The 27478-nt window shown below is 38.0% G+C and overlaps 1 protein-coding gene across 1 annotated transcript in view; it reads right to left on the bottom strand.

Moving 5' to 3' along the window:
- TESK2 (testis associated actin remodelling kinase 2) overlaps nucleotides 1-27478 on the bottom strand; it is a 126921-nt gene that overhangs the window by 53747 nt on the left and 45696 nt on the right. Inside the window, exon 3 of the mRNA XM_008699292.2 lies at nucleotides 15681-15802. Coding sequence (XP_008697514.1) covers nucleotides 15681-15802 — 122 coding nt within the window. The remainder of the gene's footprint in view (nucleotides 1-15680; nucleotides 15803-27478) is intronic.

The raw sequence follows: 27478 nt of genomic DNA, 5'->3' as shown, positions 1-27478 counted from the left end.
GCAGAGCAGGGAGCCCAATGCAGGACTCAGTCTCAGGACACTGGAATAATGACCTGAGCTGAAGGCAGACACTTAACCAACTGAGCCAGTCACCCCGAAACCAAGCCTTTAAATCAATAAGATTTTATATGGTTTACTACAGTAGTTAGTCCTCCTGGAATAAATATACCATGTAGTTTTGTGTCTCTATATATACCTAAAACACTGCCTTGTTCATAGTTAGCACTTAGTACATATTTACTGAATTCAAAGTTAAATTTCTTAATTCCAAGGTGGGATCTTTCCTAAGTCCTACTATTATCCAGCAGTCTCCAAAATGGGGAATGAGCAAGATTATCCATTGAAGTATAGGAAGAAAATTAGAATTTTTACTTATATTATTTTTTAAAGATTTTTATTTATTTATTTGAGAGAGAGGATGCACAAACAGGGGAAACAGCAGAGGGAGAGGGAGAAGCAGACTCTCCACTGAGCAGGGAGCCCAATGCGGGACTCGATCCCAGGACCCTGAGATCATGACCTGAGCCAAAGGCAGATGCCCAACTGAGAATGAGCAACTGAGGCACCCCTATATTATTTTTATATAAAAAAGAGAAAATGCGGGGTTGCCTGAGTGGCTCAGTCGTTAAGCGTCTGCCTTTGGCTCAGGGTGTGATCCCGGAGTCCTGGGATCGAGCCCCACGTTGGGCTCTTCCGCTGGGAGCCTGCTTCTTTCTCTCCCACTCCCCCTGCTTGTGTTCCCTCTCTCGCTGGTTGTCTCTCTGTTAAATAAATAAATAAAATCTTTAAAAAAAAGAGAGAGAGAGAGAGAAAATGCGTTTTAGTAATACTTAATATGGGTCAATAGTAGCACTTGGAGATGTGCTCAAAATGTTTTCCTAATGGGATACTATGATAGGCAGAAGACATCCAAAGATATCCATGTTCTAACCCCCAAGACCTGTGAATATGTTATATTATATGGCAAAGGAACTGATTAAAGTTGCAGATGGAATTAAGGTTGCTAACGAGCTGACTTGAAAATAGGGAGATTATCCTGGATTATCAAGTGTTACCCCACACTGGTCCCCAAAGGTAGAAGAGGGAGGCCAAAAAGTTAGTATTAGAGGTATACAACATGGGGTGCCTGGGTGGCTCAGTCGTTAAGTGTCTGCCTTCAGCTCAGGGCATGATCCTGGAGTCCTGGGATCCAGCCCCGTATCAGGTTCCTCCGCTGGGAGCCTGCTTCTTCCTCCCCCACTCCCCCTGCTTGTGTTCCCTCTCTCACTGGCTCTCTCTCTCTGCCAAATAAATAAATAAATAAAATCTTTTTAAAAATTTTAAAAAATAAAAATAGAGGGATACAACATAAATAGAGGGATACAATCAGCTGGTCATTGTTGGCTTTTAACATGGAAGGAGCTATGGGGCGCCTGGGTGGCACAGTGGTTAAGCGTCTGCCTTCGGCTCAGGGCGTGATCCCGACGTTCTGGGATCGAGCCCCACATCAGGCTCCTCCGCTATGAGCCTGCTTCTTCCTCTCCCACTCCCTCTACTTGTGTTCCCTCTCTCACTGGCTGTCTCTATCTCTGTCAAATAAATAAATAAATAAAATCTTAAAAAAAAAAAAAAAGATGGAAGGAGCTACAAGCCAAAGAATGCAAGCAGCCACTAGAAACTGAAAAAAGGAGGGAAACAGATTCTCCCTAGGGCCCCCAGAAAGAAACATAGCCCTCTCAGTACCTTGATTTTAGCCCAGTAAGACCCACATCAGACTTCTGACCTAAAGAACTGCAAGATAATGAAATTGTGTTGTCTTAAGCCACTAAGTAATCTGTTATGGCAGCCATAGAAAACTAATGATATATAATAAAAAAAATTATGGGTTACTATCTTATGTTATTATGTTTACAGATCTAGGATAGACTTTGGGCTTTGACTCCTTCTAAACAAGCACAAGGAGGGGCGCCTGGGTGGCTCACTTGGTTGAGCATCTGACTCTTGATTTCAGCTTAAGTCATGGTCTCAGGGTCATGAGATCAAGCTGCATGTCAGGCTCTGTGCTTAACAGCAGAGTCTGCTTGGGATTCTCTCTTTCCCTTTGCCCCTCCCCCTGCTCTCTTGCTCTCTCTCTCTCTAAAATAAATTAAGAAAAATCTTTAAAAAAAAAAAAACAAGCACAAGGAAAATAACATTATTATGTTCCTTGGTAGCATTTACCTCCACTCAAATATTTATTGAGCTTACAGTTCTGCTCTCAGGGTTAAACATTAAGGTTTAAATACTGTCCCTCCTCAAACGTTTATTACCTAAACAGAAGAGGGAGAGGTGTGACAGCAGTCTAAAACACATCTAGCTGTTCTCATTCTGAAGAAAAAACCACAAAACATTAACACTACTATTAGTTTTGGACCTGCTCAATACTACATAACAGGACCTAGTAAGACTTCTGTGGTCATTGTATCAAAGCTGTCCAGAAAATTACTACTTGTTGTTAACCTACAATATACCTAGAAACTGTGCTAAGTGTTTTATATGTATGACCTGAGATTAAATTACCCTCATTTTATCATATAAGCAGGGGGAGTGGGGGAGGAAGAAGCAGGCTCCCAGTGGAGGAACCTGATACGGGGCTGGATCCCAGGACTCCAGGATCATGCCCTGAGCTGAAGGCAGACGCTTAACGAGAAACAAGAAAATGAGGTTCAGAGCATTTAAGTGACTTGACAAGGTTGGAAAAGTACTGGAATCTGGATCTGTTTAGCTCCAAAACCTATGTTTTGTTCTGGGACAATGGGTATGAAAGAAAAAAGGCCAGTGGTTCAATAATAACTTCATTTTTGGGGTGTGTGGGTGGCAGAGGCAGTTGAGTGACTGACTCTTGGTTTTGGCTCAGGTCATGATCTCAGGATCATCGAATTGAGCCCTGTGTGGGGCTCCACACTCAGCATGGAGTCGGCTTGAGACTCTTTCTCCCTCCCCCTCCTCCTTGCGCACTCTCTCTCTCTCTTTAAAATAAATAAATAAATCTTTAAAAAAACTTCATTTTTTATTCATTAAAAAATAACTGCCTATCTGTAAATCAATGAAAATATAACTGGTTTGCTTTATAAGACTTTCTACTGCCAATTTTGAGCAATAAGCAGCATCCATGTTGTAGGACTTCTTCTGACCTGTACTGGTCTTTCCAGAAAAATGTCTGGCTCCAAAGTTATGGCAAAAACAATTAAGAGGTCTGAAATAAACCTGTAATGGAATGTGAGGATTTTTATATTAATACGCTTTCTAAAAGCCCTACATCTGAAATCTACTTATACTGGTTTACTTTTCTTTAAAAGAGTTTTTTCTAGAAGTTTTGATATATTTTTATCTGATTTCCTCCCATAATTGAAGGAAAGGCCCTGCAACATACTCAACCAAATTCCACTAAGCTTTAATATGTGGCACTAAAATGAACTGCTTTGCATTCTACTCCCAAATAAAGCAAAGTTACCATCACTCTCTTGGACCAGAAAAAAATTACCAATAACCAAAAAGGAGAAGAAAGGGCAATGCCTCAGATCCCAAGTCCCAAAAGAGCTATGAATCTAGACCCATAAAAAAGCAGTAATATCTTTTGGTAAAGCTTGCGGCAGTTCAAACGTGTTTTAGAGGTATTACATCATGGAAAACTGGTTGTGCTAGGTCCTAGCTATGAGAGCTCAAAGAAAACTCAGCTGAACAGACATTAACCACCAAAGCCTCACATCAGGTGACACCAAACAGAGCTGGTTCAGTCTGGCTTTCTCTTCTGTCCACAATTTTTATAGTCCGATTTTAAGATAGCTAAAGGCAAGTAAACATTGCTCACAACCACTAGATCATGTAGCTAGCACTACATACAATAACAAGAGGGCCAATGAAGTTTATGGTCTGATTTTGCTTTCTTCTAGTGAAACAATACAAAAATTTTAAAAGTTAAAAAAAGATCTGCTTGCTTATAAATATTAAACCAGTTCTTAAAAAATCCTAGATTTCTGAGAGAAAAAAAATATTCTCTATCTCGAATAACAACTGAAAGTAAACTGAGACTGAGAGTTAAACTCATTCTGTAAGTATTTTATTTCACAGAAAATGTTAAACCACATTGCTCAAAATTGCCATGGAAGCAGGAAAATTCTAAATCTCCTGGCAAAGGCAGAACTATTAATACATAATACATAAATTGGACTTTAAATGTTCCCAAAATGTTTTTTTAATCCAGGAAGTTCAGAAGAGAATATCCACAAATCCAAGTATCTAGATTATCTCCCCAAGAACTGAAAATGCTTCTTTCTCCTTCCCAAATTTATTCTTTATTCTAAGATGACTCATAAACTCACACCCAGATAGCAAAATATAAACACAAACTTCCATTTATGTGATCATACTTCTGAAACAACACTCTCACATGATTTACTTCTTCCTCTTTTCCCAAAGTAGAAGAAATGTAGAGGAAAGAGAACAATCTAAAAAGCATGTTAAGAAAATGAATATGTTCAAGGTTTGTCCCCTCTATAGCTAAACAGAACACATAAACATTTTTTTATTACCTGTCACATATAAACTAAGCACAGTGATAGGCAAAGGAGACTCAGTGGCTACTAGAGAAATAAACATGATGGTCCCTTCTTCAAGGAGTTCACAGACAAATAATGATAATGATGGATTACATTTATTAAGCGCTTACGATGTATCTGACACTATTCAAAGTACTTTACAAGTACTACCTCATTTAATTCTTATGAAAGCATTACTTTATAGGTACTATTATTACCTCCATTTTACAGATAAGAAAACTGAGGAGAGATTAAGTGGCTTGCCCAATGTCACACAACTTGCAAATGGCACAGTCAGGACTGGATTCTTAACTCAAGCTTTATGCTCTATAGCCTCAATATATGACGCTTCAGATGATTATGACTACAGTAAAAACAATAATATAATAATAGTTAATGTTTAGTGCCTTGCACTGTAATAAGTTCTCTATCTCATTTAATTCTCCCATCAACCTGGTATAGTAGTACTATTATTACTCTTTACTTCATAGATGAGAAAACTGAGGTTATAGAAGTTACATAATTTGCCGAAGGTCTCCTAACTACTAAGGGACACAACTATCCTGAACCTCTCCTCTGAATTCCAAACCTGTTTATCCAACTGCCAATTTGATAACTCCTGATGTCTCATCCCCAAAACCTGTTCCCCTTGAAGTCTTCTCCAATGTAGTTACTGGCAATTAAATTCTCCCAGTTGTTCAAGTCAAAGACTAAGTAAGAGTTATCCTTGACTCCTTCCCTTGTGCTAATATCCCATATCCAATCCATTAGGATATTCCACTGCCTCTCCTAAAAAAAAAAAAATCCAGAGATATCCAGAATCCAACCATTTCTCTCTGCCTTCATTGCTACCACACAGTCCAAGCCATCATCAGCTCTCTCTAGATTACTGCAATAGTGTCCTAACTTAATTTTCTTTTTTTTTTTTTTTAAGATTTTATTTATTTATTTGACAGAGAGAGACAGCCAGCGAGAGAGGAAACACAAGCAGGGGGAGTGGGAGAGGAAGAAGCAGGCTCATAGTGGAGGAGCCTGACGTGGGGCTCAATCCCATAACGCCGGGATCATGCCCTGAGCCGAAGGCAGACGCTTAACCACTGTGCCACCCAGGCGCCCCTTAATTTTCATCAGTTAAACATTTACATAGCTTCAAATAAGTATTAATGAAAAATAACAGTCCCCTGGCCTGCCCATACCACCACTGAATCCTATTCCCCAGAGGGAACTACTCTCAACTCTCTTAGTTGTTTCTTCTATTTACCATCATAGCTCTAGCTATCTACTGATTGATAATACTGCTATTTCTTACCATCTACTGACTTTCCAGTGTGAAGGCTGAGGATTCAGCCCTCTTAAATTATTTCCCTTCCAATATTTGTATAAGACAATCTTGGGTCTCCAAAGCAATCTACAGATTTAATGCAATTCCTATCGAAATACTCATAGCATTTTTCACAGAACAAGAACAAATAATCCTAAATTTGTATGGAACCACAAAAGACCCCAAACAGCCAAAACAATCTTAAAAAGAAAAAAGAAGGTGGAGGTATCACAATTCCTGATTTCAAGTTATATTACAAAGCTGTAGTAATCGAAACAGTATGGTACTGGCACAGAAATAGACATATAGATCAATGGAACAGAATAGAAAGACCAGAAACAGGGGCGCCTGGGTAGCGCAATCATTAAGCGTCTGCCTTCGGCTCAGGGAGTGATCCCGGTGTTTCGGGATCGAGTCTCACATCGGGCTCCTCTGCTGGGAGCCTGCTTCTTCCTCTCCCACTCCCCCTGCTTGTGTTCCCTCTCTTGCTGGCTGTTTCTCTGTCACATAAATAAATAAAATCTTGAAAGAAAGAAAGAAAGAAAAGAAAAGAAAAGAAAAGAAAAGAAAAGAAAAGAAAAGAAAAGAAAAGAGGAAGACAGACCAGAAATAAATCTACAATTACATGGTCAATTAATCTTTGACAAAGGAGGCAAAATATGCAATAGGTAAAAGACAGTCTCTTCAACAAGTAGTGTTGGGAAAACTGGATAGCTACATACAGAATGCAACCAGACCACTTTCTTATACCATATGCAAAAATAAACTCAAAATGGATTAAGACCTACAAATGAGGCCTGAAATAGTAAAATCCTAGAAGAGAGCACAGGCAATAATTTCTCTGACATTGGCTGTAGCAACGTGTTTCTTTTTTTTTTTTTATTTAAATTGCAGTTAGTTAACATACAGTGTAATGTAATATTAATTTCAGGTGTACAATATAGTGATTCAACACTTCCATACAATACCCAGTGCTCATCACAAGTGCACTCCTTAATCCCCATCCTCCCACCCACCTCCCTTCTGGTAACCATCAATTTGTTCTCTATAGTTAAGAGTCTGTTTCTTGGATTGCCCCTCTCTTTTTTCTCCCCGCTGCTCATTTGTTGTGTTTCTTAAATTGCACATATGTGTAAATCATATGGTATTTGTCTTTCTCTGACTGACTTAATTCACTTGGCATAATACTCTCCAGCTCCACCCATGTCAGTGCAAATGGCAATATTTCATTCTTTTCAATGGCTGAATAATATTATATTGTATCTATATACCACATCTTCTTTAGAAGGTATAATGTTAAGTAAAATAAGTCAGAGAAAAATAAATAACATATGATTTCACTCATATGTGGAATTTAAGAAACAAAACAAATGAACAAAGAAAAAACGGGACACTACATCAAAAACTAAGGATATACTGTATTGTGACTACCATAACATAATAAAAAATTATTATTAAAAAAATTAAAAAAAAAAAGAAAAGAAAAAAGGGACAAACCGAAAAAACAGACTTTTTTTTTTAAGATTTTATTTATTTGACAGAGAGAGAGAGAGAGAGAGAGACAGCCAGCGAGAGAGGGAACATAGGCGGGGGCGGGGGGGAGCAGGCTCCCAGTGGAGGAGCCTGATGTGGGGCTCGATCCCAGAACGCGGGGATCACGCCCTGAGCTGAAGGCAGACGCTTAATGACTGAGTCACCCAGGCGCCCCCAAAAAACAGACTCTTAACTACAGAGAACTGATGGTTTCCAGAGGAGAGAAGGGAGGGGGGATGGGTGAAATAGGTGATGGGGATTAAAGAGTACACTTATCATTATGAGCACTGAGAAATGTATAGAACTGCTGAATCGCTACATTGCATACCTGAACCTAACATAGCACTATACATTAATTACACTGGAATTTTTTAAAAAAAGAAAAGAAAATATGACAACACAGTTCAGTTAAAAAAGATTTAAAAAGATATTACAATAAACATTTATGACAATTTTTAAAAAGAGAAAAAAAAAGAAAAAGGAAGGCATCAGATCTAGAAAGAAATAAGTAGAAAGATGATAGCGGGGTGCCTGGGTGGCTAATTTGGTTGAATGCAATTTGGCTCAGGTTGTGATCTCAGGGTCATGAGAAGGAGCCCAGAGAGGGGCTCTGTGATCAGCCGGGGCGGGGGGGGGGGGGGTCTGCTTGTCCCTCTCCCTCCCCCTCTATCTCCCTCCCTCTGCCCCTCCCCACACATGTGCACGTTCTCTTCTCTCTCTCAAATAGATTTAAAAAAAAGATGATAGCAAGTCCCAGGGTGACTCCTGGGCAGCAGTCTAGAGAACAAACAGTCCAAAATGGAGCAGAAGGATCAAGAGCTCCAGGAGAGATGTTGGGGGAAGGATGTTTGAGGAAAGAATTTTTAGAATTCCAGATGTGTTTGGCAGAGTGGAAATTCATATTCAGAATTTTACAGGTCTGTCTGAAGCTTTGGGAAGAATTAGTGGTAGGCATACAATAACTAAGCAAATGAAAAATCAGGCAAAACACAAAAAATTGTGTAAGAAATAAAATAAGCCATTATTTGGCCTAGTGGTGATTATAATCAGTCATAATAATATAAATGGTGAACCTTAATCTGTTTCTCCTGACTATTAATTTTACCTAAGATTGTCTTTTATACGTTTTTAATTTTAATTCATAGTTAACATACAGTATTACATTAGTTTCAGGTGTACAACCACTTGATGGTTTGAAAGAGGGTGTAAGGGAAAGATATTAAAGATGATTTCTAGGTTTTTAGCCTAAGTAATAATATCAGTAATGGCAATTCCATTTGCTGAGATGGGAGAGGCCTAGAGAGGAAAAAATAGGGATAGAGTAGAAAAATAATCAATAGTGGCCCATAATAGGTGCTCAATAAATGGTAGCCATCGTTTACATTAAAAATCATCTTCCCTTGTATCTCAGTTTTATCTCAATCAAAATAAATTTTTAAAAAATCATCTTTCTGGGGTTCTACTACTTTACTACCCACAGACAATGACATAAATATTATTGAAGCTTATTCCATATTTTATTTTACAAAATTTTTCTAGTTATATGAAATTAGAACTTAGACACAGTTGTAAGTCATTAAACCTCCCACCTTAGCACAGAGAAGAGAAAAAAATGTTAAGACCTCTTTACCAACATGCTAGTGTTATAAAATTTGCTTTGAGGGATATAGTGAGACTCTTACACCTAGTTACTCACTAGAATTGCAATGATAAAATCAGAAAGATCTATTTTAATCCAGCATCTTTAATGTGTCCCATTTATTCTGGACCACATGTGTGTGTGTGCACATGGCCACCTGAGATAATATACACACACTTGAGATAATATATTTTTTAAACCTGATCTTTAACAAATTATTCAACATTAATTCACTGTGGATTTCTAACTACTGATCTGGTCCATTCCCCTAGTTTAATGAAGGAAAAAGAACAAAGCCCAGAAGTCAAATAACTTGTCTAAGAGAACACAATTAGGAAATCCTGGAGTTGTGTTAAGTACGTATGAGGAATAGTGGAAGACAGCTAGAAAAACACATCACATCTTAACTGTCAGTCTAAAGGATTTTCGACTCAATTCTTTTTTTTTTTTTTTTTAAGATTTTATTTATTTATTTGACAGAGAGAGACAGTGAGAGAGGAACACAAGCAGGGGGAGTGGGAGAAGGAGAAGCAGGCTTCCCGCCAAGGAGGGAGCCCAATGCAGGGCTCAATCCCAGGTCCCTGGGATCATGACCTGAGCCGAAGGCAGATGCTTAACAACTGAGCCACCCAGGCACCCCTCGACTCAATTCTGAAGTAAAAGGTTTATAAGAAATAAGCTACATAATTAAAGCTGTACATCAGGAAGAGAGAAAAAGGGGGCAAAAAGATAGGGAAAATAATTCACTCTAGGCAAAATTCAAGCGGGCTGAACCAACAAATGTATAAAGGAAAGAACAGATGCAAAAGTCTTTGAAGATTTACAATTAAGTGCTTATCTTCTGACTAGAAGCAAGGAATAAAAGGAAAAAGTAGGGGTACCTGGGTGGCTCAGTCAGTTAAACCGCTGCCTTTGGCTCAGGTCATGATCCCAGGGACCTGGAATCGAGCCCTGCAAAGAAAGGAAAAGGAATAACTAAAGATGGCTTTGAGATTTTCAGAATGGTAATTGGAAAGATAGCTATCTTAATAACTGAGACTGGGAAAACATCCTGCCATATCCTCATAGTATTAGCTGATACTAGTCTGTTTCCTAGATGTACAGTTTATTTCCAAGGAGACTGGGAGACAACAATGTTCCACTTCCCTTGTATTCACCATGACATTGTAGCACAGGCCTGGGCTGAGTAGTTCTAAGTAAATATTTGGTGAATTGAAAGCATATTCTCCATTTTACAAAATGGCAACCACGTTGTCACAAACGGCTTTTAAAGGGGGGCTAAAACAATTCTGAATAAAAATTAGTAGACAGGAAAATAAATTCAGAATGTGGCCTAAAAAAAAGGAAGCATGAGAATATGAACAAGGAATCTAAAAGAAATATTAAATTTCTCATGGCATGAAGAATAACAAAGAGGTATGAGAATGAATCTTGGTACAGGTCCTCAGAAAGACCATTGGGGAGTAGAAGTGAGCAGGGCATGGAATTGGATTACAAATCTTGAGCATAAGACTTCCTGGCATAAACAACCTTATTCACAAGAGGCCCAAACGATCAGTCTGTACAGTCAACAAAGTACTTTATTGTTCCTTGTTTTAACTGATAACTTAGAGCAACTGATGATAAGAGAACCAATCTTAACCGTATCCACATATTAAAAAAAAAAAAACACATATACACAAACAAAATATACACACCTACTGCCTCTATGACTTATCAGGCCCATTCTTTTCCTTCCAACTAGAAATATTAGGAGGGAGAAAGATAAAAGGAAAAAGAGGAAGTAGGGAGGTTGGGGTCAAGAAAAAGAGAAATAAAACTGCAAAAGTTCAGCTCACTAACTCCTGCTGGGCACAAAATAGCTGTGCCAGCAGAGGACCAAAGCATGCCCAGAGGATTAGATGCCTACCATCTGGCAGGTCATGCAGATAGCTGTCTTTCCCAAGTAGACTTTCCAAATCACCAATGCAGTGATTTTCAACCCATTCTTTGTTTTCAAGCAGGAGATCCTTTCTTCAAAATTCTTATACAGAAGTTTAACATAAAACAGATAAAAAGTAGAGCTGCTGTGGCTGGATGAAGCAGAGTGGGTAACCAAAAGCCTCCTCTGCTCAGCAATACCCCTCCCTCCAGGGGTCGGCCTCTAAGGAGGCACGTCCATGAAAACCTAGGGTTCTGAGAGAAGGATTTTTCCCAATTTAAATCTAATAATCTCAATTTGAGGGAAAATCTTGGTTCATATTTCCGCCGCAGCTTCTGTACCTATAAAGGAGAGCTTGTAAGTGTCACAGCTTGAAAGCAGACTAAAAGCCTTACTAAAAAATAGTAACAAAAAATTTAAATTACAAAAACATGAAGTATTAATAGTAAATTTCTAAGACTAGAAAAGCATATAGGAAGTAAAAATTCTAAGTATTTTGAGAATGGAACATAGTCATGCTTAGTTTCATACTTAAGGTCTCCTAAGGAAGTATAATAAATGTTTTTACTGCAATAGTTAGTACTCCTCTGAATAATGCCAAGACAACAGATTCCTCTAGGCCATTGGTAGGATAATTTCCTTTTGTTGTGTTCAAAATATACAATAAAAGTGAAGACACAAAGACATGAAAGATATGCATAATTAGAAGTTTTTTAATTAATTTTTTATTTAAATCAATTTAATTAACATATACTACATTATTAGTTTCAGAGATAGAATTTAGAAGCTTCTTTTAAAAAAATAATCTACTTCCAGGCTTTTAATCATAGTATATTTGAGACAGATGGCTTATGCAGAACAGAGAGTCATCATTGCAGTACAAACCCACCGTGGTTAACAAGTATAATAATTTTCCTGTATTATGTACTTTCTGTGGATTATAACAGATCCACAGGCTTTTATGCAGTATCTCATTTGCTGGCTTATTGCCAAGATCAAGACAGAGTTAACACTATCTTTTATATATCAGAAAATTCAGCTGAAAGCAAAGAAAAATACTTGTTGAAAGTTAAAAGGGAGGGGTGTGTCATTCCTGAGCAGGAAAACCAAAAAATAGGCTAAGAAAATAGATCAAAGGGACATCAGAATAGGAATGGTATCACTGGTCTCATCACACCATGTTTCTAGGCTGGACATATACATTAAGCAAAACAAGAGCAAAGATCTAGATGGACTCTAGCCCAGTATTTTCCAGTACAATAGCCAGTAGCTTCATGTGGCAGTTTAATCAAATAAAAAATTCAGTTCCTTGTTCCCACTAGCCACATTTCAATGCCCATTAGCCACGTGTGGCTATTGGACAGCACAGATAAAGAACATTCCCATCACTGCAGAAAAAGTTCTATTCAACAGCATTACTCAAGCAGAAAACCTCTGAATGTATTAAAAACAGCAGCACTCGACAAATGCTTGGTGAATGAATGAATGACAAAAGACAGGTTTCCATGGGCCATAAAAAAAAAAAAAAAAAAAAAAAAAAAAAAAAACTAGCCAGACAAAAACTAATGACAGTAGCTAACATTTACTGGGCACTTAACATAAGCCAGATACTATACTAGGTGTTTTATATATACTAATTTAATTAACCCTCAATAACAACTCTATGATGTATTTACTGTCATTACTCTCATTTTATAGATGGGAAAACTAAGACTCGGACAGGTTAAGGAACTTTCCCAAGATCCAGGATTTGAATCCAGGCAGCTTGATCTAGAATCTAGAGACTTTTTTTTTTTTTTAAGATTTTATTTATTCATTTGAGAGAGACGGAGGGTGTGCATGAGGCGGGGCACAAGGAGAGGGAGAAGCAGACTCCCTAACGAGTGTAGAACTGCAGAGCCGGATTCTGGACTCCAGGGCTCAATGCCAGGACCCTGAGACCATGACCTGAGCTGAAGTCAGACGCTTAACCAAGTGAGCCACCCAGGTACCCTAAGAGCCTTCATTCTTAACCATTATACTATACTATTCTACTTTTATTATATAACAGCTGTATTTAAAATTTTTGCCGTAATAGATTAAAATTTATTTAAAGTCACTCTTCTCGTGTATTCACCAGTCAAGTTCATAGTAAAGAGAATAAGAAAAATGGAGAAATAAAAAAGACTGTCCAGAAATATACCAAATGTTAATGATAGTTTGATCCCTATGCACTGTGATAAAGGGCAACTTTAATTTTCTTGTTTTGCTAACTCTGTTTTCTAAATGTTCCATAGTGAAGATGTATCACTTCTATAAAAATAATAAAAATTTTTATTTTTTAAGCAAGATGAAAATACAATCAGCTCAAAAATTCCTAAGCAAAATATCAAATCAAGACTCACCCATCTCACTCTCAATTACAGAGGCCCTAACTGACCTCTTAGCCACAAGCCTCCCCAACATTAAGCCGTTCTGCATTTGCCATCAGTTACCCTCTATCATGCTAGTCCCTGCTCAGAGTCCAATACACAGCATAAAATATACTCGTTTTGGCTTTATGAAAGCCATTCCGGCATAATTGCATGATGTTTCCACCTTTATCTACCAAAACTATGCTATCAAATCCTCAGTTCTTCTAGAAGAAGCATGATAGAAAGAGCTCAGGCCTCAAAGTCACAGATCTTGGCCAACGCATAATCTCTTAGCCTCAATTCCTTCAATGGTGATTAGCTGTGAAGATTAAATCTTTTTTTTTTTTTTAAGATTTTATTTATTAATTTGAGAGAGAGAGCGGGAGCAGGGGGAGGGCCAGAGGGAGAAGGAGAAGCAGACTCCCCATTGAGCAAGGAGCCCCATAAGGGGTTTGATATCAGGACCCTGGGATCATGACCTGAGCCAAAGGCGGATGCTTGACCAACTGAGCCACACAGGCGCCCCAAGATTAAATCTTTAAATAGGTAAAGATCCAGCATACAAGCCTTCAATAAATGGTGCTTTTCTCATTGTTATTATTCGCCAAATGGGGTTCTTTTTCACTAATTCCACAAAAAGCTTTGCACTTTTACCTCTGTGCTTTATCACTGTTTTGCCTCTTTTTTCCCTCTCTTCTAAAATCCTATCAAAAATCAAGTTATGGGGCACCTGGGTGGCTCAGTTGGTTAAGTGTTGCCTTCAGAGTCCTGGGATCAAGCCCCACATGGGACTCCTTGCTCAATGGGGAGTCCGCTTCTCCCTTTCCCTCTGCCCCTCCCCCTGCTCTTGCTCTCTCTCTCTCTCAAATGAAATCTTTAAAAAATAAAATAAAATTCAAGTTCTAGTTCAAGTCAACCTCCTCCAAAAAAAGCTTCCCTGACTCTGCCAAGCTAATGTAATCTCTCACCCCTTTGAACTTCGATAGCTCATAGAGTTTATTCTACCCAAGGGTGGGGTCCTAGCTGATTTTATTAATTCTTTTCATGTATGTAAGTCCGAGATCCCCAGTTAGAGTGCAAACTCCTTCCTACTAGCAGATATTCCATTTTATATATGTCTTTATACATTTCTGGTATCTGACAAATCACTAGGCTTATACTAAATGCTCCAAAAAATGTGCTAATCTGATTTATGCATTGGGAAGAAAGTCATCATAATAAAAATACTGGCTGAACAATTTCTGTAGTAGAGTAGGAAGGCAACAATTCTGTATGAAGGTAGAAAGCTTCAAGTAAGCAGTATAATGGAATTCCATAACGTACTATCACTAACCAAACATGTAAGTCTTAGTTAAGATATATGATTTCTCTCCAGTCCAATGTAAATATTAGTAGTAAATAACCCTAAGTAAATAGCACTTTTAACTTTTTAAAGTGTCTTACACATAAACCCATTTAAATATATATTGACTCAAATTGTCTTCATTGGTTTCATTTGGAAATACACTTGCCTCACTAAAAAAAAAAAAAAACCAAGATAATTCAAGTGAGAAAAGTTCAGATACTAATTACTAGAAAGTGACGATTACATAACCATATTATATATAAAACTGATTCTACTCTAAAAAGCTAAACTAGGGGCACCTGGGTGGCTCAGTAGGTTAAGTGTCAACTTCAGCTCAGGTTATGATCTCAGGGTCATGGGATCAAGCCCCATGTCTGGCTCCCTGCTCAGTGTGGAGTCCACTTGTCCCTTTCCCTCTGCCCCTCCCCTGCCTCACATGCGTGTGCGTGCTCTCTCTTGCACATGCATGCACACGTGCTTTCTTCTTTCAGATAAATGAATAAAATCTTAAATAAATAAACAAACAAAATAGGTAAATTATGTCTTCTCAAATAAGTGCTAAAAGTTAAGGGTAGATAGCCTGGGGGCATAATTTTATTTTCATTCACTGATTTAATTACTATTCCTCATAAAGCAATTAAGAAAATTAAATAAGCACATAAAGACTAAAATCTTTTCTCTTTGGTAAATTACTAATTTAGTAATAAGAAACAATTGCTCTGACAAGCTGCTACTAAGAGTAAAGCAATTTGAGACAGAAGGAAGTTGCTTTATTAAATGCAGCTAATTACTAGAAAATTAAGTCTTAATATGTAAAAAAAAAGACCTACAGCACACTAAACCTCTGCAAGCACACTAGACCCCAGCACGAAATTGTGAATCCCTCTTTTTAGCTGTTAATGCTATTCTAACAAGCCTCCAACAATGTTTAAGCTTTCTCACTGATCACCAGAAGGAAGGAAAAGCCATTACCTAAGGATGTTGGGATGGGAGAGTCTATTCATGAGCTGAACTTCTTTCAGCATGTTTGCCCGGTTACTGCTCAATGTGTTCATCTTAAGAGCCATCACCTGGCCAGAAGCTCGGTGGCGCACCTAGAAAATAGAACAAGAGGTTCAACGAAAGCAGTTAAATATGAGGTCAAAACCTCCACATGTAAACATGCCAAGATGTTTTAGTTACAGTTTAGATAAAATAGACGTTATTAGGGATGTTTTTCTATAAACTGATCACATTAGGGTCTCACTTCCAATGAAGATGGGTTTATTCCATCCAAGAACAAAACTGTTTCACATTAAGCTGGCCAGAAAAACATTGTTAATTACACCTCAAGAAGTGACATCTTTTCTTTTAATACCTTAGAAAAAAATGGGGGAAATTTATTAGGCTGGTTCCTTATGGCCAATATTACTGAGTCTTAGGACGCTAACAGTCCTCTTTGTGGAATTTTAAGTGTGCACAGAAAAGATATATGCATAAGCCTTATGTAACAATTAAAGGATTATAAAAACTATCATTATAGGACACTAAAGCCACATCCTCAAAATCTCCCCCAAATACATATATATATGTATGTAGTCAGTGAAACTTTTAGAGCTAATATTATTGTAAGCCAAGCCAAATTACCTTATAATGGTTTAAACATACTCAAGTTAGACACAAAAAACATGGGCCACACCAAACTATTACCCACACACACAGAGGAAAGTCTATGTCTAAAACATTCATCCTTTATAAAAGTCAGTCTATTTTACATGTAAAAATGTTGTTTTATAATTCCAGTGCACACTCCACAGGTTTCAAAAACTGTAATACTTTACTTGTAAGAAAATTAACTATGTTTTCACCCTCTAAATGCCTCAGTAGTAGCAAAATGAAATTACCAGAGAAAATATTTGGTCTTACCCAAAAGAAGCTCAATGATTTACTGAAATATGTTTTTCCTACCAAGAAATTATGAATAAGGCAATAGAAAAATTACTAAGTACCAAGGATCTCATTACTTTCTTGTAAAAAAAAAAATCATTTCAGGGATGCCTGGGTGGCTCAGTTGGTTAGGCATCTGCCTTCGCTCGGGTCATGATCCCAGAGTCCTGGGATTGAGTCCCACATCTGGTTCCTCGCTCAGCTGGGAGCCTGCTTCTCCCTCTGCCTCTACCTGTCGCTCCCCCTCCTCATGCTCTCTCTCTCTGACAAACAAATAAAGTCTTTTTCTTTTTTTTTTAAGATTTTATTGAAAGAGAGAGAATGAGAGAGAGGAAGCAGGAGAAGGGGAGTCCCATCCTGGGACTCCAGGATCATGATCTGAGCCGAAGACAGTCACTTAACAGACTGAGCCACCCAGGCACCCAAATAAAATCTTAAAAAAAAAAAAAATCATTTCAGGGGAGCCTGGGTGGCTCAGTTGGTTAAGAGTCCAACTCTTCATTTCAGCTCAAGTAATGATCTCAGGGTCGTGAGATTGAGCCCCACTTGGGATTCTCCGATTCTCTCTCTCCCTCCCCTGACCCTCTCCACCCTCCTCTCCCTCTCTTAAAAAAAAAAATCATATCAGATCTTGCACAACAGGGACTTGCTATGCAAAAATGTCATCAACCTATGGACTTTGAGTATTCTTTCAGCATGTTATAATTTACCAAGTGGAAGTTTCAAGAGAATATATTACAACCCACTTAAGTCTTCAATCTCAAGAAATTCCTTCAAATGACAACAGCCCTAGAAGTTTGGCATATCTATTGATATAGGACAGACATCACATTTTATCTTAGAATTCAAAGAAACAGGGGTGCCTGGGTGGCTCAGTCGTTAAGCGGTTGCCTTCAGTTCAGGGCGTGATCCCGGAGTCCTGGGATCAAGCCCCGCATCGGGCTCCCTGCTCCACTGGGGGCCTGCTTCTTCCTCTCCCACTCCCCCTGCTTGTGTTCCCTCTCTCACTGGCTGTCTCTCTGTCAAATAAATAAAAAATCTTAAAAAAAAAAAAAAAGAATTCAAAGAAACAAAGTTTCAGAGTGGCCAGACAGAAGGGAAAGGAGGAAGCAAAACACTGAGAGCCACAGGAACTCTGGTCAGAAAAACGGAGGCAGAACACTGGCTGTCTCTCCTCTCTTCTAGATCACTTAGTGAGATTTGGAACCCATCTCTCTTCCTAGTGCATCAATGATTCTGTTGTCATGTACCTCGTGATTGAAGAAAGAGAAGTGGCTTTCCTTTTCAGATCCTGCATTGATAAGTTAAAAGAGACATTTATACACAAAGAACACACTGACAGTATTTTTCCAACTCTATTTACAGCAGACATCTGTGTTTTAGTAAGGGCTCTCCATTCTGAAAGTTACTCTTCTTTTTTCATCATCTGAAAACTATCGCTCAGAGATTTTAACAAAATAGTTTGATATTAAAACAATGTGAATTTCAGGGAAGAGCAATCTTGTATTTCAAACCATTCAGGAAAAAACCCTACTTGCTTAAACAAGTGGACAAGATGATGAACATGTTCATAATTCTGTCTTTCATCTGCATAAAATACTTTCTTCCAGACCCTCAAATTCTACTTATCTTTCAAGACCACACTCAAATATCCTCTCCTCTCTGAAGTCTTTCTTGAGTCTCTCTAGGAACTATTTATGGTTTCCTTCTTTACACTACGTCAGAAAAACATTTGAAACACCAGTATATCACTCATTACATGGTTCTGTCTATAAATATCTCCCTACCAGGCTATAAAGCATCTTAAGACCAGGATCTATACTGTATACATCTTTGTCTTGCAATGCTTGGAAGGCCTGGCACATCATAAGGGCACAGTGAAAACAACGGCAACAACAGTTAAATGAAACTTCTAACATACTTTCTAAGGGCCAGTGAATCATTTATTTATCCAGGTGATTTATTTGGGCAGCAGTGGGCCAGGAGTGATTTTCTTTCTTTTGTGGGGGCGGGGAGTGCAGAGGTTGGGGGAAGGAATAAAATAGGAAAGCAGTATAAAATTTGGTCATAATTTTCTGAAGTTTATCATCTAGAAAGGGACAAAGAATAAGCTATATGGCTAGTCAGAGAACAAAGAGAATGAAGAACCAAATACAGCACAAGAGGTATTTATATAAATGTTGATAGAATGAGCACTTAGGCAAAAACTTCATGGGACTTCAGTGGAACCTCAAAAGATTAATAGAGGCAGAAGGAGAGGGGCACCTGGGTGGTGCAGTCGTTAAGTGTCTGCCTTCGGCTCAGGGCGTGATCCTGGCATTCCGGGATCGAGCCCCACATCAGGCTCCTCCACTAGGAGCCTGCTTCTTCCTCTCCCACTCCCCCTACTTGTGTTCCCTCTCTCGCTGGCTCTCTGTCAAATAAATAAATAAATAAACAAACAAACAAATAAATAAATCTTTAAAAAAAAAAATAGAGGCAGAAGGAGAAACAGACTCCCTACTGAGCAAGGGAGCCAGACGTGGGGCTTGATCCTATGAACCTGAGATCATGAACCAAGCAGAAGGCAGACACTTAACTGACTGAGTCACTGAGGCATTCCCCCCATGCTGTAGTTTTCATTCCATTGACTTATTTATTTTATAACTAAAAGTTTGTACCTCTTAATCCCTTTACCTATTTCACCTACTTTTCTCCCCTAGCAACCACCATCTTGACTTTTCTTTTTCTTTAAGATTTTACTTACTTATTTGGGGGGGAGGAGCAGAGGGAGAGGGACAAGGAGACTGCACTGAGCGTAGAGCCTGATGTGGGGTTCAATCCTACAATCCATGAGATCATGACCTGAGCCGAAATCAAGAGTCAGAGACCTAACTGACTGAGCCACCTAGGCGCCCCATTAACCTTTATTTTCAAAGATATCTAAAATAGCACTCTCTCAAGAATCATTAATAGTAACAGTGATCTATGTGTAGAGGACAAACTAAAGCAGAAACGCACCTTCTCTTTACTCTGAAAATCTACGTATATTTGAAGGGTAATTAATTTTTATAGTTTTGATAACTTGGAATGAAGATCCTCCTGCATTTAGGCAGGTTCCCCATCTTTTGTGGACCTCTGTATTTGATAGTACCTTTTTCTTTCTTTTTTACCTGTAGTCTATACTGTAAAAAAAAAAAAAAAAAAAAAAACCAACTATCAATATCTATTAATCTTGGGGCACCTGGGTGGCTCAGTCAGTTAAGCATCTGCCTTCAGCTTGGGTCATGATCCCGAGGTCCTAGGATCGAGTTCTCCATCAGGTTCCTTGCTCACTGGGGAGCCTGCTTCTCCCTCTGTCTGTCACTCCCCCTGTTTGTGCTCTCGCTCTCTCTCTTTCTAACAAATAAATAAAATCTTAAGAAAAAAAAAGATTAAGACCTCAAAAAATTAAAAATAGAATTGCCACATGATCCAGAAATTCTACTTCTGGGTACATACCCAAAAGAACTGAAAGCAGGGTCTCAAAAAAATATCTGTACACCCATGTTTATAACAGCATTATTCACAATAGCCAAAAGGTATAAGCAACCCAAGTGTCCACTGACAGATGAATGGATAAACAAAATGTGGTATACACATAGGATGGAATATTATTACTCAGCCTTAAAAAGGAAGGACATTCTGACACATGCTGTAATATGGATGAACCTTGAAGATACTATGCTAAGTGAAATAAGCCAGTCACAAAAAGAGAAATACTGTAAGCTTCCACTTACTTTAGGTAGTTAAATTTATACAAACATAACATAGAATGGTGGTTGGCAGAGGCTTGGGGAGGGGAGGGATTTGGAGTTGTTTACTGGGTATAGTTTCAGCTTTGCCAGTTCTGAAGATTGGTAGCACAACAATGTGAACTGAACTGTACACTTAAATATTGTTTAGATGGTAAATCTTCTATGTATTTTAGCACAATTATAAATAAATGAAGGGAAGGAAGGAAGAAAAGAAAGAAAAAGAGTTATATATATAACTATATACATAACTATGAACAGACATTAGTATAGACCACCTATAGTCATTAGACTCTCAAATAGAAAAAATAAATTACGGGTTCTATACAATCCTATGTCCGTTAGCTATTACTATAGCCCATTTTCATTCCATTCCAGTAAGCATATTAACATGCAAATAAGAATGACAGTTAATATAGGGGTACCTCTAATTCAACTCTTATTTATTTTTTTAGAGAGAGCAAGAGCAAGGTAGGGGCAGAGGGAGGGGAGGGAGAGAATATTAAGCAGGCTCCATGCCCAGCGTGGTGCCTGACTTGGGGCTGGATCCCACAACCCTGAGATCATGACCTGAGCCAAAATCAAGAGTTGAACACTTAACTGACTGAGCCACCCAGATGCCCCTCAACTCTAATTAATATTTTTAAAATTAAATTATTTGCATATGTTGGTACACTACCACTTTTAATTACAAATCACATACAATATATTCACTTTTAGCAGTCGGTATAAAACCAAGTTGAGAATCTCTTCTCTGGCACAGTGCCTTTAGTTTAGCATTTAGGATTGCTCAAAAAATGTCTGCTGAATTGAAATAGTTAACTTGAGTCAGGAAGCTTAATTTCTAGAGCAAGAGAAAAGCATAAACCTCTGACCAGCTCAGAGAAATAGTAAGGAGAGAATTAAATAATAATGACAATAACATAAGAACTGTCACAAAACAATTAATCATTAACTATTACATGAATGGCTTGGGACTTCCAGTCAAGAATTCACAGTGAGTATACATTAAGTATACAATAAGCTGACACAGCAACATAAATATTAGACATATAGGGCTAATTTTTTTAAAGTATTTTATCCTAGCCCACAAATAAAGTCATCAATGTGCCTACTATGCCAACTTAACCCCCCAATGAAATGTTCAAGATTAAATGAACATTTTACAAAGAAACACTGATAAAGTTGTCAAAGATATATCACACTCCTTCTTTTCTTTCCTTCATCAATCTGTAATTTGCCTTGGCAAGTTATTTCTATTTCACTTGAGGTCACTTCCTTCTTCCCCTTATCACATACAAATAAGTCTGGTCCAGTTTTTGGTTTTGGTTTGGTGGGGGTTTTTTTGGTCTGTTATTATACTTTTATTCTAATATCCACCAGCATCTCTGCTCTTTAATTTTTTTTCTTGCATGGAGTGGCTTCTGATTGTCTTCTCTTAAAACTAGTCATTTATAAGAGGGTAAAAGCATGTGACTACCTCATTAAGTTTTTACAGTAATTTTGCATATTGAAATCTATATTTTTACTACCTTAATTTTCTTTTACTGTTTTTTTATCATAGAGTTAGAGTATCATGTTGATGCTTTATAATTACAAACAATAGTAACATAATCACCTATCAATTTCATTTCAGGGAGGTTCATTAAAAATTGTTATAATAAAAAATGTTATAATAGCAATAATATAGCTATTATTTACAGCACTTGCTACATACTAGGTTCTGCTATGCTATATATATATATATATGTGTGTGTGTGTGTATATATATATACACATACATTCATTTAATCCTCAAAATAATTCTGGGAGGTAGGTATTATTAACATCCCCCATTTTACAGCTATGGAAACTGGGCACAGAGATATTAAAGGACTTTCTCAAGATCACACATCTAGTAAATGATAAGGCCAGAATTTCAACCAAGATAATGCAAACATTGGGCCTGAAAGGCTTGAGAACAACTAATCTAAGGAAAAAAGCATTGCATGCACACTACCTATTATTCTGCCAAGAAATAATAATCATGATCTTGTATGTATCTAAGAACACAGAATTGTAATGTCTAAAACAAAAACTGACAAAATACAAGGCAAATTTGACAAATCCACAATCTTCATGGGATATTTTAACATACTTCTCAGAAACTGAAAATTCTAGAAGAAACGAGTATGGATATGGTACATTTTAATAACAAAATTGACATGATTGATCTAATCTTGTCCCAATAAAGGTAGGCTTTATTTTTTCAAGTCTATATGAAAACATTTCCCAAAATGCATGGATACTACATCATAAAGGAATTCTCAAAAAATTTCGAAGAATGTAGTTCCAGGGCACCTGAGTGGCTCAGTTGGTTGAGTGTCTGGCTCTTGGTCTTGGCTCAGGTCTGATGTTGGGGTCATGGGATTGAGCCCTGCATCAGGCTCTGTGCACGGTGCAGAGTCTGCTTGGGTTTCTCTTTCCCTCTCCCATTGCCCCTCCCGCTCATGCTCTCTAAATAAATAAGGAAATAATATTTTTTTAAAAACCTTAAAAAAAAAAAGAATGTGGTTCCAACACCACATTCCCAGACCACTATGAAATAAAATTAGAAGTCAATAAAAAGATAATCAAAAACAAGCATAGCAGACAATATTTACTCAACATCTATTTTCCCCCTTTTCTTGATTAACAGGACCCCGGATAGATGGCAATGTGCCTAATTAATTAAAACATTCAATCTGGCAGTCTTCCTTGCAGCTAGAGTAGCCAGGTAACATACTACTAAGTAAGGAGGTATGTGGGAATTGCTAGGTAGGGATTATGGAAATGCTACTGTTTTCCTGATGAAATTGCCCTTTATCCTTTTTACAGCCTGGAGCAAAGAGGCCGTGCTTGTATTAGGAGCATTTACTTTGTAATCAAAAGGCCAGAAGTACCACACTAAAGACAGAGGAAGCTAGAAGGAGCCTGGTTTGTTGATGACCTTCTTGAGCAGATGCACAACATAGGCATTTCTCAAGATTTCTTGAGAGAAATTAATCCCTTATTTGAATAAGCTACTGTGTTCGGGTTTCTATAACATACTGCTAAGACAATCCTAACTGATTTGCAAAAGATTCAAAATAAATGAGTTAGAGTTCACCCAAAAATGCCAGAATAAAGTATAAAAATAAAGATAAAAGCAAAAATTAATGATATAGAAAACAAAGAAACAACTGAGAGTTATAACAAACCAAAAGCTAATTTGGGAATAGAAAAAACTAATAAAGAAACATATCTTCAGTGACTCTGGATAAAGAAAAAAATCTTTTATTTTCTGGCCCCTGTCTATTCCTCTAGACTCATCAGAGTCTTGCCATTCCTTGACATGCATCCACCAGACTAGAACCAAACCAAATTTCTCACCATTCCTAGAATATTCCTCTGTGCCTCCACACATGCTTCTCCTACTGCCTGAAATGTCCTTTCCCTTACTTGTGCACCAGACAAGCTCTATTTTCTTCTTCAGGAAAACTCAAGGGTGACCACCTCTAGGAAGCTTCTAACCCTTCAAACAACGTTGATACTGGTGCCCAGTATTATATCCCTTAGCACCCTATGCATAATTTCATACAATTAGCAAATATATATTTAGCAATTTTAGGTTCTTGCTAAAGCTCATTTTAGCAAATATGTGTTTTAAATATATTTCCTGTCTTCTACCCTAAGCAAAGAGCTCTTCTAGGGCAGGATTTTACTCCTCGGTCCCTAGCATCTAGCTCAATGTCATATACCTAATGAGCATTAACTAAATATCTGCTGAGTAAATAAATAAATGACTAAGACAGCAAATAACTACAATGTTTATCACATGCTGGAACAGAAGTATCGGCAGAATGCTATGAGATCACAAAAGAAAAGCAACCAACCCTCTCACTCTCCTTGCTGCAAAATGATACACTCTAGAATCAACTTTTTGTAGTATCTTTCACATGCCTTCACTATATGTTTACAGAAATACTCCTATCAGCTGAATGAATGGAAGTTGTACATGCAACTTATATGCTTCTAATTTTTGTTTTCCCAGCTGAATTATCAATTAAGGTGAAGGATCTTAACAGGTATTTCTGCACAGCAATATGAACACAGTAAAATTTGCTACCTGATGAATTATCACTTGATGTCACTTAGGGCTGAGCTCAGCCCACTGAAACATCTACAAAATTCTTTCCTAATTAGCCCAATATTCCACACCAGCTCTAGAGGAAATATTAAATGTACTGAATATGGCCAAAGGCTACAATCATACACTGCTATGTGTGAACCTTCAGTATATATATGATAGAAATACAGTGCCTCCTTTAAAACACATCATTTCCACACACACACACTGAACCTCCCCAGAAGAGCACTCTCTCTGAAATCTCCTGTACCTCAAAGAGGATGCAGAACCAGATAAACGCAACAAGGAAAACAATAGGAAATTTAGCAAGAAGTAGTTTTGACAGACAATGAGGATACGCAACAAAGACCATTATCAAGGTACAGAGCCCAAAGCAGCCCTGGACTGCTATCATCCTTCCTCCCATACTTTACAATGCTAAACTCCTTTAAAAAGGGTGGTGGAGAGTGGGGAGGATAGTTTGTTTTCCTCTTTATACTCTCTTTTGTAAATCTCTGTAATATGGTGTCTGCCCCTTAGAATTTATGTTTGGTAGATGTGGCACATTCCCTGATCTTTAGAACCTATCTCTGACTGCTACTTGTCTCTTTTCCTTCTTCACACCCTCCACAAATAAAGGTACTTAAGGTTCAAGCCTTGCTGCTTTGGTGTCTCTATCCATACTCTTTTCCTTGATTATTTCTGACATTGAAAACATTTTGATGGTTAAAAATGTGCTTGATTCCTATATAACACTGCTTTCATACCAGAGTAATACTGTACAATGAAGGATTTTCTCTATATTTGTTCTTCCTTGATCTCATTTTTTTAGGAGCCCAACATGGGGCTTGAACTATGGCCCTGAGATCAAGACCTGAGGTGAAATCAAGAGTCAGACACTTCACCAACTGAGCCACCCAGGCACCTCAATCTTATTCTTTTTTTTTTTTTTAAGATTTATTTATTTATTTTTGCAAGAGAGAGTGAGAGAGAGAATGAGCACGAGCAGGGGAGTGGCAGGGGGAGACACAGACTCCCCGCTGAGCAGGGAGCCCAATGCGGAACTCGATCCCAGGACCCCTGGATTATGACCTGGGCCGAAGGCAGACATTTAACCAACTGAGCCACCCAGGCACCCCACCCCAATCTTATTCTTGATAGTGAAGGTTCTCTTAATTCTCTGACTCTGTGGAGCAATTTAATTCTGAAATGGCTGGTCTGACATGAGGGGACCAACATGGACAGCCAAACACACACACATACATATAAACACATCTTGCTCATTTATGTTTTAGAGTTGGGGGTAGTTCAGCTCACTCCCAGAACTCATTACTTTTTTCCTCCGAACAGCTTTGGTATAAAGAAACATCTCAGTCAGAAATCACACTAAAAACTGGTACTCAGAAATGCCTAGCTGGCTTTCTCCTAACCTTCACTCTCAGGTAGAACATCATCCTCACTGTCTTGCTCTTAGACATCTTGCAAAAGCTGCCTTACTTACCTCCAAGACTAAAGATCTACCTCTTCTCTGACACAGTGACTATTAAAACATATAGTCATTACATCTTGTTAGAAAAGCATCATATGCAGTGTTGATGAAAACACTTGTTATGGTGAGGTTGCAGAGAGGCAGATAGGAAATCCCAAACACAATCATGAAATAAAATATAGAGAATTTGAAAAAAAAATCCTGGAGTATTTGTAGATTCAGACTGCAACAATGATCACATTTAAAAGAAAAATGATTCACTGTCTTGCAAACGTCACAAGTTGTAGTTTCAAAAGCTAAAAAATTATAGACAGAGCACTAAGATCGCTGAAGCAACACCAGCATTTTAAGACCCAGTGTCTTATTTCTCAGATAAAGCAGACAAAAGTACGAGAGAACATAAAATCTTTACCTTCTCAAGCACAAAAATAAAACATATAACAAAATAACATTCGCATACTAAAATGTTCGCCTTACTTTTTATTATTGTTTAAAATCAATTAACTAGGGGTGCCTGGGTGGCTCAGTCGGTTAAGCATCTGCCTTCGGCTCAGGTCATGATCCCGGGGTTCCGGAATCGAACCCCGCATCGGGCTCCCTGTTCAGCAGGGAGTCTGCTTCTCCCTTTCCCTCTGCCCTTCCCCCCGGTCATGTGCTCTCTCTCTCCCTAATAAACAGATAAAATATTTTTAAAAAATCAATTAACTAACATATAGTGTATTACTAGTTTTAGAGGTAGTTTAATGATTCATCAGTTGCACATAACACCCAGTGCTCATTACATCAAGAGCCCTCCTCCATGCCCATTACCCAGTTACCCCATCCCTCCACCCACCTCCCCTCCAGCAACCCTCAGTTTGTTTCCTAACTACCCCTTACTTTCTTTATAACACAACTGTTAATACTGCTACAGATACAGAGTTTGCATGACAGCTCCATGTGCACTAAATAATAAATGTATAACCATGAATGTGAATAAATCAATTTTTCAGTACCCAAGCAGATGGCAGATATCCGGCTCTTTTAGTTTATAAGTTTATTGTTTCTTATAGCTTAGCACTTCCAGACATGCTGCTGTCAATTTAGAAAATATATACCAGGGTAGAAAGCAGGAACTTAAGCCTCTATCTTACATAACTAGTTGTACACTTACCACACAAACTGAATCAGGTTGAACTCCATAAGACAGTGTGGTGTATATATGTATGTGTGTGTATGGGCAGTATACACACACACACACACACACACACACACACATATACACACAAACATAATCATATTCTAGAAATATAGTATAAATTAGTATTGATATGTTAAAGTTGATAAAAATAATTTTTCAGGTGCCAGGGTGGCTCAGTCAGTTGAGTGTCCCAGTCTTGATTTTGGCTGGGATCATCTCATGATGATGGAATCAAGTCCTCTGCAGGGCTCTGTGCTCAACAGGGAGTCTGCCTGT

The sequence above is a fragment of the Ursus maritimus genome, unplaced genomic scaffold, assembly GCF_017311325.1.
Source record: "Ursus maritimus isolate PB19 unplaced genomic scaffold, ASM1731132v1 scaffold_12, whole genome shotgun sequence".
Classification (NCBI taxonomy): Eukaryota; Metazoa; Chordata; class Mammalia; order Carnivora; family Ursidae; genus Ursus; species Ursus maritimus.
The sequence above is the reverse complement of the archived record's forward strand: the minus strand, read 5'-3'. Positions and strand labels throughout refer to the sequence as shown.